The following is a 20,944-nucleotide window of genomic DNA, read 5'->3' on the forward strand; positions in this document are numbered from 1 at the left end:
TGTATGAGCAGGACCAGCAGAAATGCACACCTTCCTGTCCATGCACAGCCTTCAGAGGTATTCTGACTGATCATCCTAAAAGATTGTGCCACGTCATATTTGGAAAAGATTGCAGCAAGGTGGTAGAAAACACAGAAGGAGGTCGAACAGAGGATTATATCATATGGATACTCCTGAAAACAGCACTACTGTAAGGAAATCAAGGCAAGGCGAAATGTATGTGTACAAACAGCTTTAAATACTGGTAGTTTTTACTTCCCTGGGTTCCCTGAAGTTGTTTTTGCTTTTATTTTGCATGGTGATAGGGTTGGGCACTGTGTGTGTATATACACACTTTTTTCCAGTTTAATGTGGAAAGTAAATTTCTGAAGGATTTTTTCCCCTAATTCGTCAAGTGGGACACACAGTAGAAGAATAATGCCTTTTAAAAAGCAAAATCCATTTGAGTAAATAATGCATAAGAGCCCCGTGGTGCAGAGCTGTAAAGCTGCAGTACTGCAGTCCTAAGCTCTGCTAACGACCTGAATTCAATCCTGATGGAAGCTGGGTTCAGGTAGCCAGCTCAAGGTTGACTCAGCCTTCCATTCTTCTGAGGTCGGTAAAATGAGTACCCAGTTTGCTGGGGGGAAAGTGGGGAAGGCGATGGCAAACCACCCTGTAAAAAAGTCTGCGGTGAAAGCATGATGCGACGTCACCTCAGAGTCAGAAGCGACTGATGTGCGCATAGGAGACTACCTTTACCTTTAAATAATGCATGTAAAAAAAGAACATGGATAATTTAAATTACAGAAGATACAATTTATTTAGATATTTATATCCCCATTTTCTTTCCAACAGGGACCCAAGGCAACTTAAAATATTATTCTCCCCTTCTGTATTTTATCCTCACAACAACCCTGTAAGGTAGGATCAAGCTGAGAAGGAATGACTGGCCCAAGATCACCCACTGAGTTTTCATGACAGAAGGCCCTGGTTCTTCCAACACTTTAACCATTATACCACTTTGTAACAATTACACTTGACACTAAGGATGGCATGAACTGAACTACAAATTGTGATTCGTGCAAAAATGGCTGATTTGTGGCTCGTTCTGAACAGGTTTGTCTGATCGTGCCACACCCGAACACAAAAACAAACCAGCCAGTTTTCTTGGCATGTAGTTTGGTTTGTTTTTCCAGACAGTCTGGCATGATTCCCCAGCCTCCTGTGCTTCTAGTCAGTTTCCAGTGAAACTGACTGGAAGCCACAGCTCAGCTCCCCCCAGTGCTCCCCTTCTTCTAGTCAGTTTCCAGTGAAACTGACTAGATAGGAGCACCAGTTTTCAGGGGCTGTAGATTGCCCCCCAATCTAATTCACACCAAACTTGGAGAGCAGGTAGGGGAGAGTCTGCTGAAGGGTTTGCTGCAAGTTTGGTGTCTCTAGCCCACTTGGGAGTCATTCTACACCTTCCTGAACTGAATGAATCAATGAACCACAAATCATTTGGGAAATTGAAAAAAAATGAACTGAACCACCAAATTGGAAATCCAATGAACCACAAAACAAACCACCATTTTTGCATTCCGTGCCCATCCCTACTTGACACATTAACCATTCCACCACTCATCAGACCATTTACATGTAAAAGTGGGAGGGGAAACGTCAGGAAGATGTTAACAAAGTACTGCAATAGTTTGTGGAGGATAGGTAGAACTAACATCAGCAGATCAATAATTAGGAACAGAATAGCAGCTATGCAATACGCAAACTTCTCCCACATGGTGACTTGTCTTTTATACACACTCATAGTTGAAATTATTTCTTAGTAAACATGCATAAGATCAGAAGCACAGGAACAAATGTCATTGTGATATTGCTTGGTTCATTTTGCTCTTTCAGCGCTCATCGAAGAGACTGGGTGGATCTCTTCACAGGAGAAAACATGTACCAATTACAGATATAATTTTCATAGGAGGCCCGTAGGCTAGGGTGCTCCCTTTCTTACTTTCCTAAGTCATATTCAGTCTCACAACAAAATGAGTCACAAAAGAATGTAGGTCTCGCCTGAAAGAATGTAACTGAAACTAGTTTACTTTGGATGAGAAGCAAATATAAGGTATTCCATTTCAATATTCCTTGTGAAGGATCTGTTGATAGAAACTTAGCCACTTTTGACATTTTCTTAGGTCTTCAGTTGGTGGTTTTACTTCTTTTCCTTGCACCTACCACCTCAGAGATATTTTCAAAACTGTACAACAGTTCTCCAGAACAGGTAAGAGATTTTGATTATGCTTTAAATAACGTCTGTTCCAGTTCTTTAGTTTTTTTACAGCTGAAATGCATTCTTATTTACTTCATTTGTAGCCCATCTTTCTCTCTGACATTCAAGGTGTTCAAAGTATATTATAAAATAAAAAAAAAAACTTCAATCAGCATAAGAAATCTAGTAACTATGCACTAGGGCTAGGGTGACAGATATTAGGAAAATGCTGGATGAATCAATGCTACTATTTTTCTGCAGAATAATCTTTCTAAAATAAAATATAAAAAGAAATAACTCCACTTTCATTTTTAAAATATAATGATTACAATTAATATTCTTAACATATATTTAATTGAAAACCATGCATGGTGGTTCAAAAGTAAATACCACTAAGTCTCCCAAATAAATGTGAATATAACTTCAGCCCAAGAATTACAGGATTTCATGCTGCCTGCTTTAAAGTCACACTCAGCCACAAAATCCAGCCACTTCCTAATAGCTATCTTAAACGTTTTTACTTCCTAATTAGTCCTACCGATTTCAATGGAACTTACCTTCATGTGAGCGTGTTTACAACTAGCCCACAATCAAATTTAGAGTAAATGAATATAGGGTCAGTATAATGGATCGTGAAAAACTGGTTGGACATGTTGCCATGCAGTGAGGATAGATGATAGAGAGCAATGGCCTTTCAAGGCAAGCAGCTGCTAAGATCAAATCCCTTGACTGGATCTCTCAGACTTTGTTGTTTGCTGACTGGCTGCACCTTGATTATCAAGCTGGGAAATTGATGTAGGCTTTGTATCAAACATTCATATCTTTGAGCTTGGCCCACTTCTAAGTGATTCATGATTTTCAGGTTTTTTCTTTTTCTGCCAGAGACATGTCTGTCTATCTGATGGATTTTATAAACTTGCAGAACTGGAATTATTGCTGCCAGTATTGCTGCCAGAATACTGCCTGAGGTTTTAGTCCTGTTATGACTGTAGAGATGTCTACAAAGTATGCTGAGAGTTACTTGAGAGTTCCAGCTTATGTGGCCTTGATTTGGTCTTCTGGTGGAGGGAGGACATTCTGCCCTCCGTCCAGTACCAGTGTGAGGTAGATGAAGCTCTGAGAGAACTGTGACTGACCCAAGGTCACTCAGCAGGCTTCATGTGAAACAGTGGAGCAGGGGTGGCCAAACTGTGGCTCAGGAGCCACATGTGGCTCTTTCACATATTGTGTGGCTCTCAAAACCCCCACTGCCCCATTAGCTGGCTTGGAGAATGCATTTCTGTCTCTCAATCACTTCTCCAAGCCAAGCCAGCCGGCAGCTTGGAGAATACGTTTAAAGTTAAAGTTGCTTCCTTTCCACCTCTCCCTCCATCTGTTTATTTACCTGCCTCCCTTCCCTCCCTCAAACATAAGACCTTCATGTCTTGCAGCTCTCAAACATCTGATGTTTATTCTATGTGGCTCTTACGTTAAGCAATTTTGGGCATCCTTGCAGTGGAGGATCAAACCCAGTTCTCCAGATTAGAGTCAACCACTCTTAATCACAGCACTACACTAGATTGGCAACCCTAGTATCAGGGCCACCAAAAGAACAGTGGAGGAAGAAATGGTGATGTCACTGCATCAGCTGACTCTAGAAAATGTGTGGTAATACTATAGAGTACCCAGAGCATAAGCTGATGTGCTAATCTCATGTCTGCTCCTTGTTCTACATTCAAACTTCCTGGGGTGCCAGATGATGGCCTGAGTCCAACACTGAGAGAAAATACACCCAGTTGTGCAGTTGACTTCCTCTTTTTCAAATAGTTTGTTTCAAACTCCTTCAGAGTTCACAGCTATTCAAAACTATATTGGATGTGATTATTGTAATTATTTTCCTCCTTTCCAAAGGTCTCTTCCTATCCAGTTATCCATTTTTATTACCCCCTTTTCCATTCCCCACTATTCCCTTTTCCCATATAACATTTTCATATGATTAATCCTGTCGCCTCTCAAGGCCAACTAGGGTTGCCAGGACCTACCTTGTTGCCAGTGAGGGAATCCTGGAGACACTTCTGGAGTCTTCTGCTGCTCAGAAGTGACATCATGGCATTGCCGATCACACACGACAAAACCTCTATGACTTTTTTGGCTAGATAATCATTGAGTTTGCCCCAAAACCAAAACATCATCACATCAGAGACATTGCGTGATGACATCCCTTTTGGGGATGGGATTTTCCCCACCTGCCAGCTGGCTGACAGCAGATTGGAGCCCCAAAGACCAGGTGATCCCCTGGCCATGTCAGGGGTCTGGCAACACTAAGGCCAGCCTTATAGATTCTCCCCTGCCTTCTCCCTTCAGCTGAAATCTGAAATGCCCTCCCCTTCATTATGGAGATATGCCTTTCCCCGGGGTTACTGGCTCTGGGTTGGGAAATACTGGGAGATTTTGAAAGTGGAATTTGGGGAGGATGTGGTTTGGGGAGGGGAGGGACCTCAATTCAGTACAATACCATACAGTACATTCATTCTCCAAAGCAGGCATTTTCTGTGGGGGAACTGATCTCTGTAGTAGGGTTACCATCCTCCAGGTGGTAGCTGGAGATTTGCTGGAATTACAACTGGTCTCCAGATAACAGAGATCAGTTCCCCTGGAGAAAATGACAGCGTTGGAGGGTGGAGTCAATGACGTTATAACCTGCTGAAGTCCCTCTCCTTTCTAAATCATCCCCTCCCGAAGCTCTACCCCCAAATCTCAGTGAATTTCCCCAGCAAGAGCTCTCAATTCTTCTCTGTAGTTGGGAGATCAACTGTAATTCTGGGATATCTCTGTTGGCAACCCTACTTTCCCCTTATATTTACACAATGAAAGGTGCTGGATGTTCCCTCTAAGCTGTGAGTCTTGTGAGCAAAAATTCTACTGAGCCAAGGAATAGATCTTTAACAATTTAAATTTCTTCATTGGAAACCTTAAAGTTGTATAATTTCTCAGTAGTAATTCCTACAACCAGGCCTCAGATTCAGCAGGAGCTCACAAGAGCACAGCTCCTGAACCTTTCTGAGGGTTTCCTCTCTTCTTCCCCACCTACCTTGTCCATTGAAAAATAGGTGCAGCTGCATAACAATTCCTGGATTAGGAGAGCAGCCAGTCAGCCAGCCACCAGGAGCTTTGCCACACCCCCAGCAACCCTCACTAATATCTAGAGAAGCCCGCACCACCCTTTCTCCACTTATGTGATTTTGAGTGACGGGTGGCTTGCTGGCCTTGTGACTGGGGGAGGGGGTGGCCCAGGAGAGTGAGGCCTGCTTGGTCTGGCTGGATCTCTAGCAAGTCCAAGCAGGCCTCACTTGCCCAGGGCTCTCCTTTCTTGCATTGTTGCTTTTTGGATGGGGGGAGCGGCATACACTAATGAGTTATGCTAATGAGCTCCGCCATCTATTTTGTCACTTCTGGGTGATGTCGTCATGATTTCGTCACTTCTGGGTGATGTCATCATGCTGGGCATGGCTTCCCTCACCAACCATCTCCATGCCAGCAGATTGGAGGCCCCAAATCAGGGGAACCCCCACCAGGGGCAGGGGAATGGGAACCCTATTCCTTCCACTGCAAACTGCTGCTTTGCCATCTTTGCTGTTCTGGAAGGTCTGTTAACCAAAGAACAAAGCTGAGGTTCAATGGACCTCAGCAGGAAGGAGAATGAGAAACAACATGCTTCACAAAGTCTAAGAGTGGTTGGATACATGTCACCACTTTGTTCTCACAATAACTATGATGAAAGAAAATGGCATGCTCAGGATCACTATCACGACTTCCCTCTTAATTTACGTGTAATGGTTCTACCAGGAATTTAATTCCAAACATTTTATGTAACATTCCCAACTGAATTTGTGCGCAAGTTCTAAGGCTTCTTCACTGGGCTATGAGGCCCTGAGGATGAGACTTATAATTTAATATCACAGGACTTCAGGATAATATAAAACAAAATAAAAATTTATTTGCGCAATAAGCGCGTTGGTTTCAAGATGTTTATGGCTTAATTCTTCAATAAATAATAATTTCTGACTGTGACACTCTTTCACTTCACACAGTCCTCACTCAGTCTCAACTCCTCCTTTTCTTCTTAACTCAATTTTCTGTTTCTCATACTCCTATAATACTCTGAAATATTAGGTTTTGGCTCTCTGTCTAGCCCCTAATATGTCCTCTAAAGTATTCTATTTTTCTTCCCTAGAATCTTAATGCCTTTCACAGCACTAGTATGGGATTCTAAACAGAAGACTACTTCTCAGACTCTGTAGACTGCTGACTGACCACAACTGACTCTTAACTGCTATCACTCTGCTGAAAGTTCATTGCTGACTGACTTCTCTCTCTCTCCACACGTACTTCTTAGCTCCATCCACCCTCTCAGCCACCAACCAATTGACTCATTTTCCCTCTCCCCCCTTTCTCTACTGCAACTTACCAACAATTAAAGGAACACACATACATAAATTCAAATCATTATAGTCACTTTCCTCATTTTAATGGCTGAATGAGGATTTGAAGCTGGGCCTCCTCAGTCCACCCACTGCAAGCTTTGGTTGAGTAGCAAAGAAAAAATTCTGCAACAGTGCTCATATTGCTCTTTGTTATGACTAGGGGCTTTAAGTTTAACTGATCAATCTATTGAACATCAGTTTGGATTGATCAGATTTTCTTTATTCTAAACTAATTTATTGGAAGTACAGCAGCTGAGTTTAGTGGGATTTGCATTTCATTGAATGCCCTTGGGAGTGCAGCCTTTAACTGGATCTGTCCCACCTAAAAGTTGATGTTGTTGATGATGATGTAAACATTTTGTCTGTCTCTTTTTAAAAATTTAAATGGTCACTGTGAGTTAATAAAGCTGCCTAACACAATTAAAAATGGTTGTGTGGATGCATATTTGTTGCTTTTGCATGTTTCTGAGATAATTTTTAGTCTGCCAAATTACAAATTAACTTAGTTTAAAGCACTGGAATTTGGAGTGCCATAGGATAAAGGGGTTCTGAACTGCAGAGGGACTCCAAAATAAACTGTTGCAATTTTATGTCTTGTTCATTGGGAGCTCGTGTTATAAGTGTTAGTTGTACTACAGTGTTCCCTTGTGAATTTAACTTTCTCATGCTGTTTTGTCTAGAAAACTGCTTTTCTAGATAGTAATGGCTTTGGACAATCAATCAAATGTTGCTTTACAGTTTCAGTGAAGCAACTCTGATGTTTTTTAGCAGAGGAACTGGGCTAATTGGCTTCAAATCTTATCACTGAAAGTGGTTTCAAAAGTAATACTAGGAAAGCTAGAGTGTATCAGTTTTGACTGTTGCTAACGTAACAGCAGAGAGCCAATTTCAATTAAAATTTACATTCTAGCAATTAGAATCAAACCAGTGGGGCTCTTTCATTTGATTTACAGACATAAGAAATTATTCACAATCTCCTTTCCCTTCCCCTCCCCACAACAGACACTCTGTGATCAGTGTTCCCTCTAAGCTGTGGAGTCTTGTGAGCAAAAATTCTACTTTGTGAGCTACTGGAATAAAGTTGTGAAGTACTGGCAATAAAATTGTGAGCTACTGCATAAATTAGTTTGCTCTGGGGCCATTTTTCCTGAGCTAAGAAAAAATGTGTGAGCCAGAGGCTAAAAAATGGAGAGCCAGCTCACACTAACTCATCTTAGAGAGAACACTGCCTGTGAAGTAGGTGGAGCAGAGAGAACTCTCCCAGAAACTGCTCTTGAGAGGAACAGCTCTGTAAGAACTTGTGACTGACTCTAGGTCACATCAGCAGGTGCATGTGAAGAAGTGGGGAATCAAACCATGTTTTCCCAGATAGCAGTCCATGCACTTAACCACTACACCAAACTGGTAACAAATGTATAAATTACTCAGGTGTAATTCTACATGAAATAGCAAATCATGTGCTTGTATAGTGACTCCAAACATTTGGGGATCTTGACAGTAGCATTATCCTTCATCACTGTATCTACAGTAATGATACAGTAGGATTACCACTGTCATCCTGGAGATCATAAGATTCCAGCATTCATTGGGTCCCTATGTCTGCTATCTTTCCCCACCTGCTGTAACAAGTAAGACTTTTAAGTTCCCCCTACAGTAGATGGGGAACAGGAGCAATGGGCCCAGTGGAAGAATGAGTGACAGATTTAGCAACTGTCTTCTCTATCCCTGGTTCTGAGCTTTTAAAGGGATAAATATGATCTCCAGTTTGACAGCAGGAAGTTCTACTGTATCATTACCAAATATGAGTGTAATTGTTACTGTTGTACATTAGTACAGTAATAATGCTGTTTGTGTATGTATGCTTTTGTAGCCTCCAGTGACTACTAGTGCTAGAGTGTCAAATATGCAGCCCGGGGGCCAAATCAGGCCCCTGGAGGACTCCTGTCAGGCTCCTGAGCAACTGGCTGTCATCTGGTTCCTTCTCTCTCTCTCTCGCTTCCTTCTGCATCACAGCTTGCTTTGCCAGGATTGATCAATCATACAGGAGCTATTATATACAAAGTCTCTATTTTCTCCATTGGCTGAGGCTGCTCCCTTGGGGGGGAAGGGAGAGCTTAGTTTGCCAGGCTCTCTCAGTTGTACAGCAAAGGTACTGAGCCAAGTCCCTCTTCCTTCTATTGGCTGAGGCTCCTCCCACTCCTAGTCCCCTGGGGAAAGGAAAGAGCCAGAACTTCCTTTGCCAGTTCCCTGAATTGCACAGGAGAGATACAAAGAAAGCACACACCATTAAGACCAACTACTGCCAATGTATTAAACATGTTTTATTTTAAGTGTTTTTAAATCTTTGTGTTTATCTGTGTTCTTTATAAAGTTTATCTCTCTGTTACCTAGCATTACATTTTATGACACACATGGCCCTGCCCAACAAGGTCTCATTGATGTCAGATTCGGCCCTCATAATGAGTGAGTTCAACACCCCTGTGCTAGAGAGTTTCAGTAGCAGTGTATGGATCTAGTATGAGAAAATGAATGGTTGTGAGGCAACTTTTCATTTAACAGACGTTTCATATTTTCAGAAAACTGTAGTTTCTCAGAGTATATGGCCCTTTTCACACTTACCAGTGGAAGCCGGAAGGGAGTCGGTATTGTGCCGCCTTGCAGTAATCCGAGACAGGGATGGGAGTTTTCAGACACATGTTTTTTTTTTCCAATAGGGTTCCGTGATTGAAGCGAGCCATTTCACACTGTTCCGCTCTTATCTCACTCCCACCAGTGCCAGCTGTTTTTGCCTGCCGGCTCGCGATCTCCAGCTTATTATTTTTTTTTGGAACGTCGGGCAAAGATCGCTATAGCGCTATAGTGACGTATCACAACAGCAACACCATAGAGATGGCTAGGCTGTATTGAGATAAGTTACCAGGTTTCAGTGGCGGCGATATCTGGCATCTTAATGGAGCCCAGGCATCTCTATGGTGATGCTGTTGTGATACGTTGCTATAGCGCTATAGCGATCTTAGCCCGACGTTCCCAAAAAAAAAAAAGCCGGAGATCGCGCACGCTGGCAGGCAAAAAAGGGCGTGAAAACTGCTTCTGGGTTAGATACTGGACATTTCACACAGCACCCCATAGCGATTTCAACCCGGAAGAAGGGGTTGAAAAGTGGAAGAAGCTGCTCTGTTAGTAACGACTCAGGCATGCCTCACTACCGGGACAGCCGCGGGACTGTGTGAAAAGGTGAGAGTATTCCAGTAGCAGCCAGTTACTGAATCGGGTCTGTCTGAAATGCCAGCAGAAACCCATTACTGTTCAGTAACTGACCAGCTGGCATACCGGAATACTTAGGTGAAAAAGATCTATGTTACAGACTTCAAAACACCACTCTACAGTTTGTACAAAACAAGCAAAACTCCAGAGTATGTCCTTATTTTAAATTTCCTGGCAAATATTATGAGATCTATCTGTCTGCCTATCTGTCCTAGTAGGGGTGGGTAATCATGAGGGTTATAAAGGAGACTATGGGAGAGAGGAGAAGTATGAGAAGATGCAGGGCAGGTATTTTTGGGTGGCAGCTCCTTCCATCTCTACTACCAGCCTTGGTCATGGGCTACAATGCTGAGTGATACTAAGTGAGCTGTGATTCTCAAATGGCGGACCCTGAGATTACTCAAAGTGATCCAGAAGTTTTTCGTAGCTGTGGCAGAATGTAGCTCCGAACTGCAGGGCCTTGTTTCTGCCTTGCCCTCCTTGGTGTTCCCAAGGGGGGTGGCTTTCCTTTCTCTCTTCCAGTACCCACCACCACCACCTGATTGATAATAGAGGTTTCCCAATTAGAGGATCAGGACTCCTGGTTCCCCTTCCAAGCTTCGAGGCCTTACCTCAGTGTGTTCTGCCAGCCCAGCACCTGGCTACCATGGGGATGGATTAATGCCTTTTGTGCCCCTAGGGGAATAGCCAGTTGCCAACTGCTTGCCTTCCTCTCTCCTGGGGCTCCCTTTAAAAATAGCATGTCCAAAACTGTGGGGTCTATGTGGTACAGAAAACTATTTCCAGAATAAAAATTACACACATGTTTTTAGCACCACTCCAGATTAAACCAAGGAAGAACAAAAGAAATTGGTAAAACACAAATCCTCTGTCCCTCTCGAAAACATGTCCTAACTAGATGTTACAGTTAGGACAAGCTCTTTATCATAGGTGACCTAGTTCTCTAAAGATCTGCCATTACCTTAATGATAGCTCCCACCTCTTTGGGCCAGCTGCATGGTCCAAAAATGGCTGCCTGCTCCCCATCTAGACAAGAGGTCTGTTTGCTGAGCATCCCAAGGAAAAGAGAGATTAACTTGTCCTTGCAAGGCAGTTTTAACAAATCTGTGTCTCCTCCCCCTTGACCCTGGTCAGCTCAAGTGAAGGTTTCTTTTCCTGTTGTCTGCAAAGAGTTATTTCCTTAATTTCACCTCCCAACTCTGTTTCCTGCCTGAAGAAAGGGGGAGAGGAGGACGGACAATTCCTTTGTATAAATCCATTCACATCTGTATTACTGTGAGCTGTTCTCCTCGGATTAAAGAGGAAAAAACTTGTAAAATGCATAAGGCAGGCTTTGCTGCATGCCAACCCTCCAGGAGACTGCACTTCTCTATAGTAGCTAAGGACAGAAGGTAGACCCTTCGTGCCTCTTTACCTGTGAAAACAGAGCCCACTCAGTTTTCTAAGAATGAGGACAGAGAAGGGGACAGAATTGGCTTTCCCTTCTTACAAAGTGTTGAAGTTCGTAGCTGCTGCCCATGCAGTCACATGGTTTCCAGATTACCTCAGAGTAGCCAGAAAATATGCTGATTTGTTATTGATAACCAACAGCTAAGCTGCTGAAACTCAAAACTACGATCTAAATGTAGCAGCAGCCATCATAATAATTTACATACCTATTTCTCAAGTGTGACCCTCACCTGTAGATATCTAAATCTATGAATCGGGGCCACATTTGCACGAAACATTTTTCTACAAACTTCTGTGACCACCTATCACCTGAGTTTGTCGAAAAATCTGAATCTAAAAAAAAAAAAAATACGCTTGGTGGTTTAAATTTCCCCCAAAGTAAAATAGTGTTATCTGCACAAGCACAGAGCATTTTTTTTCCTACCTTAAGCATGGTGGAGCCCAGGAGTCACAGCAGCTGCCTCAGAGCCTGGAAGTCACACAGGGCCAGCGATAGCAGCAGCAAAGCAGCCTAGGGGCCACAGCAGACCTGGTGACAGCTGCAGGAGAGCCTGGAAGCCGCTGCAGGAGAGCCCAAATGCCATGGTGGTCTTGTTGAGAAAGGATGGGGAGGGATGAGTTCCCCTCTGCAAGTTTAATGAGCCCACATTTGTGTATTCTAATAGTCAACAGCCAAAGCTGAGGATATTCAAATCCACAGATGGGAGTCATGAATGAACAAGATAGGAGATACCACATGGCAAGGGCATCCATAAATAATAGCCAGTGCCAGTTTTCAAATCATAGAGTTGGAAGGGACCTCCAGGTCATCTAGTGCAACCCCTTGCACAATGCAGGAAACTCACAAATTCCTGCCTCTAAATTCACAGGATCCTCATTGCTGTCAGATGGCCATCTAGCCTCTGTTTAAAAACCTCCAAGGAAGGAGACCCACCACCTCCTGAGGAAGTCTGTTCCACTGAGGAACCACTCTAATGGTCAGGAAATTCTTCCTAATGTTGAGCTGGAAACTCCTTTGATTTAATTTCAACCCATTGGTTCTGGTCCTAACTTCTGGGGCCACAGAAAACAATTCCACACCATCCTCTATATGACAGCCTCTCATCATATCACCTGTCGAAACAAATCGAAAGTGCTACCTACCGGCCAGGCCTGGCGCTGGCGTGGAGGTTGGGCGCAGCCACGGGCTGTAGGCGCGGTAAGGCTGGGTCGTGGAGTTGAGTTCAGGGCGCCAAAGACATCGGCGGCAACCAGTCAGCTGAAGGAGGCGGCTGGAGGCTGCCAGGCTGCGGCGAAGATGCGGTGTGGTGTGGCTGGCGCTTGCTGCAGACGGAGTTCTTCCTGCTGGCTGTTCAGGGGAGTGGTAGATTTTCCTTTCTCCCAGGGTGTTCTATCCCTGTGGGCACCTTCCCTGTGTGCCACCAGCGTCCACTGGGGCGCGGGTGCTCACCTGGGTTGATGGCCGGGAGCCCCACAACTACGAGGCCCTGTTTGGGACCCAAGAGGCGTGTGGAGGCCTGGTGCGCTGGGCTGCAGGACGATTGGGCTACGACCCCGAGACAGCTATGGAATCTGTGGCAAGTCTCCAGCTGGAAATCGGAAGGGCGTAATCCGGACGGCTGGGGAGGATATGGGGGAGACTTCACCCTCCCCCCAGGTCTCCTGAGCAATCCGGGCTCCGCCAGGCCCTTAGACCACTACCGCACTTTAAAAAACTGCACCTTAGACCACACTTCAAGAACACTTTATGAACAGCTGCACTTTAAAAAGCAATCTGCGCTACAATAAAAAAGGATATCTGGCACTTTAATACCACAGCGCTCTTATCTACTGACTTTTAACCTTTCCTACTCACCAAGATGAACATAGAATTATATTGTTGGCTACTAAAGTGATTGGGAAAAATTGTTTTAGTGAGACTTTCAGGGGAGGAAAATGTCGAGCTGAGCTGTCTCTCATAACGGAAGCTGGCTGGAACTTCTGTTTGGGGTAGTGGAGGGCAAATTAATGCCTACTGCCTACTTTTCTAAGTTAGAGATTAGACCAAGACATGCACGGAAAACTTTAATGAGATTTACCTTGGCTTAAAGAGAGCCCTGGAGGGGACACTTTTGAGGCTTTGGGGGGTCTCAGGGGAAGTTGCATAGTCATCGTCTGCAGAAGTATCCAGAGTCATTTATTTGACATAAGCTCGTCAGGATCCTAACCTTCTTGGACATTGTAAAACAGCTAAAGCTTTGAAAGACCAGTGGAAACTTGGATAATCGGAAAAAAAGGTACAGAAGGGGTGAGGTCAGACGTTCATAAAATCCCGCTACGAGCATGAGTGATGACCGGAAGCATGTCGGATTTTAAGCGGTTGTCCAAACGTCAGCATCTGTGAATGGTGGTTAGCTCATTCGAGTCCCGCGTTGAGGCAACTGGGGCGCAGACTAATTTGATACTGCTTTAAATCAGGAACAAAATCCTTCTGATGGTTCCTGAGCGGAGTTTCTCTGTTTGAACGCTCTATCGTTGGTGACTCGTCGGAAGTGCACCACCGCTTCCCTCCCAAAGCCCCTGCAAGTGATATCACTGCGCCAGTGAATGAGTGAGCAAATGTTGGCTCGATAAATCGTTTAGCCGCCCTTATGTCCAGAAACAAAAATCACTTTTGAAAGTAGATGTGAACTAGATGTGAACTGATTTGAATTCCTGGGTTCTTTTCTGCATGCATAGTGCTCGTGCTGGAAAAGTAGTGCCAATGGACTAGCAAAACTTTAGTGATCTGACCCATTTAAAAGCGATGCGCTGCAGATAGCGGTCATCACTGTACCTGCACTAATGCAGATTGACGTCGCATGAAACGAGGTCCGGTAGAGCAATCTCATTGACCAGCGATGGGACCCACATGGGATAGAACGGGAGCCTGGCTGTTTGGAAAATTCTGTTCTGATTGGAAAATTGGTTGTGTAGATTATAATACAGGCGTGTTGCAGATGGATTTAATGGTGAGTGTGACTGCACCCAAGATTATTTTTTTACTCCGGAGCTATTTATAGTTTAAAGGGACAAAGTTAAAAGGTGGGAAAAGGGAATATAGAGAGCTGGAAAGGAAGAGGTGAAATTTGGATTTTATAAATATAATGGACAGTGTTAAAAACTGCTAAAAAGTGGGAAGGAATTTATTGTTTTGTCTACTTGCGGTTTTGGAAAGAAAAGCAACATCGTCATACTGGAACAGACCTGCAGCACATCTGAGCAAGACAGGAAGTACGTCAAGTATCGTGAGATCTTCTTGTGACATTGTAGTAACCAGAACAGGAAGTAGTGAAAAGAAAACCTACTCTAGGAATAAATACCATTGAGAAACATCGTTGGCCATTGCTGGGAGGCTTAATTAAAGACATAGTTATAAAAAGAATTCGGGACAATATAAATTGTTGGAACTAACTGGAAAAAGGATAAGAAGATAAGAACTATTGGTCACATTATTTGGGTAGTCCTCAGAATTTTTTAAAAGGGAATAGAAATTTTAAGGAGTGATAAAAAGTCGCGGCCGCCATTTTGGAAAATTTAAAGACTTTAAAAATTAATATCTGGACTTTGGAACCTCAGAGGATGGCGAAATTAGGCTTGCTGTAAAGGGCAAATTCTACTCTTTTAAATCTGACAGTTAAAACAAAAATTGGTGAGGTCAAAAATTTCTCTGTTTTTTGAGGGGTTTTTAAGGCTTTAAAAATTAATATCCTGGTCTAGAAAGCTCTGAGGAAGGTGAAACTAAGCTGACTATAAAAAGTAAGACCTAATCTTTTGAACTTGACACTTAAAATTGAAATCTGTGAAGTTAAAATGTTTTGGTGGTTTTTTTTAAATGTCTGAAGCCAAGCAGCCCTGAACTAGGGCTCATTCAATGGAGAAGATGCAGGAACAATTGGACGCAATGGAAGCCAGAATGATGAGAGGGGTGAGGAAGATAATAGATGAAGCAAAGGAAGAAATTATTACAGAGATTAAAAAGGATATGGAAGATGTCAAAAAGGAGGCTGGGGAAACAGCTAAGAAAGTGCAGGAAGTAGAAGGGAAAATGAAAGTTTATGATGCCACCTTGTTGAAAATTGAAGAAAAAGTGACAATCCATGACTGCAAAATGATGGAAACTCAGATACGTCTGAGAGGAGTTTCTGAAGTGGAGGATGGTGACTTGAAAGGATATATAATAAAAATAATTGCAGAATTCTTAGAGGAAGATCCTGAAGAGATTAAAAATATGTATAATTATATGTACAGAGTGAATTCACTTTTTGCCAAGAAAAATAATCTACCAAGAGATGTTGTTGTAAGATATATGACAAAAGAAATAGTGGGAAGGATCATGAATAAAAATTTTGAAAAGGCACTGATAGTGGGAGGCAGTAAATTGAGAATTACGAAGGAGCTACCAAGGCAAGGGATAAGTGATAGGAGAACATATAAAAAATTGACAGAAAAACTGAGGGACAATGGCACAAGATTCAGATGGATTATACCTGAAGGTTTGAGCTTTGAACTCTAGGGGAAAAGAGTCACACTTACAAATGCTCAGGAGTTGCGTAGATATTTTGAAGAAAATAAAGAATTTGCATCAGGATGAATTACAAATTATTGTCTTGGAATGTTAATGGACTAAATTCACCACAAAAAAGAAGGGTAACATTTCATTGGATTAAGAAACAAAGCTGTAATATAATATGTTTGCAAGAAGTACATATTAAACAAAAAGATTATAAATTTTTATGGAACAAACAATTGGGAGAAGAATTTTTTCATTAGCGGAACAGAAGAAAAGGGGAGTGGTTTTATATGTTAAACAAGAATTGGAGCCAAAATTTGTGTTTAAAGATAAAGATGGAAGATTTGTAGCAGTGGAAACAACTTTAAATGGAAAAAAAACCGTTGTTATTGGGACTGTATGCACCTAATGGTGCAAAAGACGCTTTTTAAAAAGACATTACACAAAAACTTGATGAATTGACCTATGATCAAGTATTATTAATGGGAGATTTCAATGGAACAGTTAAGAACTTATTGGATAGATCTGGAGGAAAAAAAATGATGGGAAAGAAGTGAAATTGCCAAAGTCTTTCTTTGAGTCGGTTAAACAAGAAAATTTAGAAGATATATGGAGGAAATTTAAACCTGAAGTGCGGGACTATACTTTTTTTTCAGCAACACATAAAACCTTTTCTAGAATTGACATGCTGTGGGGAACTAAATACTTAAGTCTTATAACAAAGAAGATAGAGATTTTACCTAAAATTGGGGCTGATCATAACCCAATAATGTGGATTACAAAATTATCCAAGAAATAGAGATGGTTTGAAAGAGCATTTGCTGCAGAATAAGGAAACAGTGACACATCTGGAAAAAGAAACTAAAGCTTTTTTCCAAGTGAATGATAGGGAAGATATTGAGTTTCAGACGGTCTGAGATGCTTATAAAGCAGTAATGAGAGGATTGTTGAATACCTTGTACAATAAAGATAAAAGAAGAAAAGAGAAACAATTATTGGACATTCAAAATGAAATAAAGAAGGAAGGGGAGCTGAGAAAAAGACCAGGGAAAAAGAAAACTCTAAAAGAAATTACAATATTACAAACTCAACTAAGACATTTGTTGAATAAAGAAGTGGAATGGAGTTTGAAAAGACTTCAGCAAAAATCACTTGAAGGAGCAAATAAACCGGGAAAGTATTTGGCTTGGCAACTGAAGAAAAAGAGAGAAAATAGAACTATTAGTAGAATTGTGGTAGATGGAAGGGAAGTGGTCACTCAAGAGGGAATAAAAAAAAAAAATTTCAGGTACTACGCTAAACTGTTTAAAGGTGTTAAAGTAAAGAAAGAGAAGATAGATGAATATCTACAAAAGTTAAAAATAGACCCCCTAACTGAAAATATGAGAAAAGTTTTGAATGATCAATTGAAAAGATTGAAATTGAAGCAGCCATCAACGCAATGAAAAATGGAAAAGCTCCTGGGCCAGATGGATATACAGTTAAATATTTTAAAACTCTTAAGGATGAATTAATACCAAAATTGCAGAAGTTGATGAACATAATAAGAATAAAAGGGAAAGTACCAAATACATGGAAAGAAACTGTCATTTCGTTGATACCTAAAGAAGATAGAGATGCCACGAATGTAAAAAAATTATAGACCAATTTCGTTATTAAATAATGATTACAAAATATTTACAAGAATCTTGGCAGAACGGCTTAAACATCTGATAAATTTTATAAAGGAAGATCAAGCAGGGTTTCTCCCCAAAAGACAAATAAGAGACAATATTAGGACTGTTGTAAATATTGTAGAATATTATGAAAGACATCAAGGAAAAGAAGTAGCATTATTCTTTGCAGATGCAGAGAAAGCATTTGACAATTTAAGCTGGGACTTTATGTTTGCGGTAATAGAAAAAATGGAGTTGGGAGAAAGTTTTATAAAAATGATAAAAGCAATATACTCCGAACAAAGGGCAAGACTGTGTGTCAATGCAGACCTCACAGAAGAAATGAAAATTCGTAAAGGTACTAGACAAGGCTGTCCGCTTTCACCACTGTTGTTTATAATGACTCTTGAAATTTTATTGATGCAGATTCAAGAAGAAAAAGAAATACAGGGCTTACGAATAAAAGGATGTACTTACAAATATAGAGCGTTTGATGATGACATAATGTTTATAAATGAAAATCCCTTACAAGTTACACCTTTGTTGTTAGCTAAAATACAAGAATATGGGGAGTTGGCGGGACTTTGTATTAATAGAGAAAAATCAAAAATTCTGTGTAAAAATATGCAGATGAATAAGCAACAAGAATTATAGAGACTTATGGGCTGTGAAGTCACTTCTAAGGTAAAGTACCTAGGGGTGGAGATAACAATGAAAAATATTGATCTGTTTTAAAATAATTATGAGAAATTGTGGCGTAAAATGGACGAAGATATGTTAAAATGGAATAAGCTTAATCTGTCATTGCTAGGCAGAATTGCTGCAATCAAAATGAATATTCTACCAAGGATAATGTATTTGTTTCAAACTATTCCTATTGTGAAGGATGCTAAACGATTTGATAAATGGCGTAGGAAAATTTCAGAATTCGTGTGGGCTGGGAAGAAGCCAAGGATTAAAATGAAAGTTTTATTAGATGCCAAAGAGAGAGGCGGATTTCAACTACCAGATTTAAAATTATATCATGAAGCAGTTTGTTTAGTGTGGATAAAAGAATGGATAACACTGTTAAACAAAAAACTTCTAATGTTAGAAGGTCATGGAAATAAATTTGGCTGGCATGCGTATTTGTATTATGGAAAAAAAGGATGGATGGTCTTTTCTCTCACCATTATATAAGAAGCAATTTATTAAATACATGGATAAAATACAAGAAATATGGAGATGAGAGAAGACCTTTATGGATTGTGCCAGCTGAAGTAATAAAGATAACGGCTGAGATAGGTGAAGAAAAGTGGTTGTCATATAGTCAATTGTTAAAAATACAAAGTGGGAAAATAGAATTGAAAACTGCTGAAGAATTGAGTTACAAATATGATTGGTTTCAAATGTAACAACTAAAGAGCTTGGTAGAGAATGGCATTAAAACTGAAGGAATAAGGAAAGAACAAACGGAATTGGAAAAAGTTCTGCTTGGAGATAATGACAAATTGATTTCAAAAGTTTACAAATTACTTTTACAATGGTTTACAGAGGACGAAGTAGTGAAATATCAAATGATTAAATGGGCAATTAATGTTAATAAAGAAATAAAAATGGAATCTTGGGAATATCTGTGGAAGAACTCTATGAAACTTGCAACATGTCAAAGTATTAAAGAAAATTGTTTTAAGATGATGTATAGATGGTATATGACTCCTAAAAAACTGGCAAAGATGAACAATAAGATGCCTGACAGATGTTGGAAATGTAAAAAGCATGAAGGTTCTTTCTACCATATGTGGTGGACTTGTGAAAGAGCTAAAATGTTTTGGCAGATGATTCAGCAAGAGATTTCAACAATTTTGGGATATGAATTCAATAAAGTTGCAGAGATTTTTCTGTTGGGACTATAAATGGAAACATTTCCAAAAGAAGATAGAACTTTAATCTGGTACTTGCTCTCAGCTGCTAGGACATTGTACGCGCAGCTGTGGAAGCAAGAAAAAATACCAGAGAAATGGGACTGGATTATAAAAGTTATGACATGGAGTGAAATGGACAAATTAACAAGAACATTAAGAGACTATGATTTGGAAGTTTTTAAGAGGGAGTGGAAGAAGTTCAGAAGTTAAATAGAAAAAGAGTGGAAAATAAAAGGATATTGGACAGTTTTTAATAATGATTAAGTTTTAAAAGAAGAATACAACTTTTGGTTTTTTTCTGTTTTTATTTTTTTTAATAGTTAAGTGTACCTTAATATCTGTTTTCTTAAGTAAACAAAACTGGCGGGGGTCAAGTAACGGGGGGAGGGGTGGGAGAAAAGTATGATATGGGGTAGACTAATAGCTTTTTAAAAGTTGTAAGATATTGATATAGATTTGCTACCATATGTTACCAATAAAATTGTTTATACAAAAAGGTTAAAAATTGTTTTAGTTAATTAACTGGATTATTATTGTTTGGCTTTGATGAAATTTATATATATTTTTAGCAAATTAATTGATGGAGGATATTAATTGGGAGGGTTTTATCTATTAAGGAGCTACTGATTAAATTAAGATTTTTAGCTAATCAATTAGAGGGGAGATTACAGGGTTGGGATTTTTAAATTAATTAACTATTAGATTAAATTATTAGTGAGCTAGCCAAATCTGATTGCTGAGGGAAGGGCGGGATTGGAAGTTTTAACATTTAATAAAGGGTGGTGAGGGAGGTTGTACCCATGTTGGTGAAGGTCATACTGGTCACCAGTGAGGATGCCCGACCTGGGGAATCCAGTACTCCTGGGGAGGGGAAGGTATGACGGTGGGAGCAGACAGAATTATAAGGGAAGGAGAACGAGACAAAATAGTGCTTGGCCCCCTTCCAGTCTGCGTCCCATCTCAACGGTGACAGGTAGTGGGGTCAAGCGGAATGCCCCGACTCCGTCATTGGTGTTATGTAATGCCAAGTCCATAAATAACAAGACTTCGACCCTTAGGGAATTCCTGCTTAAGCAGGATGTGGTTCTGGCTTGCGTGATTGAGACCAGGGTGCGAGATGGGGAGACTGTAGCTCTCTTCCTGATGACCCCCCAGGATACTCGGTCTTTCACCATTCATGGACTAGCGGGCAGGGGGGAGGGGTGGCGCTATTCATACAAGAGGATTACTCCTTCCGGGCTCTCCCGGCCCCAACAATCAATGTTATGTTATGTAATGTTATGTAATGCCAAGTCCATAAATTACAAGACTTCAACCCTTAGGGAGTTCCTGCTTAAGCAGGATGTGGACCTGGCTTATGTGATTGAGACCTGGGTGCGAGATGGGGAGACTGTAACTCTCTTCCAGATGACCCCCCCAGGATACTCGGTCTTTCACCA

The 20,944-nt window shown here is 41.0% G+C and overlaps 1 protein-coding gene across 2 annotated transcripts in view; it reads left to right on the forward strand.

Annotated features, from left to right (window-relative positions):
• The first annotated feature begins 2,062 nt into the window (after window positions 1–2,062).
• The window catches only part of TMEM19 (transmembrane protein 19), a 75,070-nt gene continuing 56,188 nt past the window's right edge, over window positions 2,063–20,944 (forward strand). For both annotated transcript variants that reach the window (XM_060245068.1, XM_060245070.1), the window contains exon 1: window positions 2,063–2,251. In XM_060245068.1, coding sequence (XP_060101051.1) covers window positions 2,078–2,251 — 174 coding nt within the window. In that variant the 5' untranslated portion in view covers window positions 2,063–2,077. The remainder of the gene's footprint in view (window positions 2,252–20,944) is intronic.

The sequence above is a fragment of the Heteronotia binoei genome, chromosome 8 (assembly GCF_032191835.1).
Source record: "Heteronotia binoei isolate CCM8104 ecotype False Entrance Well chromosome 8, APGP_CSIRO_Hbin_v1, whole genome shotgun sequence".
Taxonomy (NCBI): Eukaryota; Metazoa; Chordata; class Lepidosauria; order Squamata; family Gekkonidae; genus Heteronotia; species Heteronotia binoei.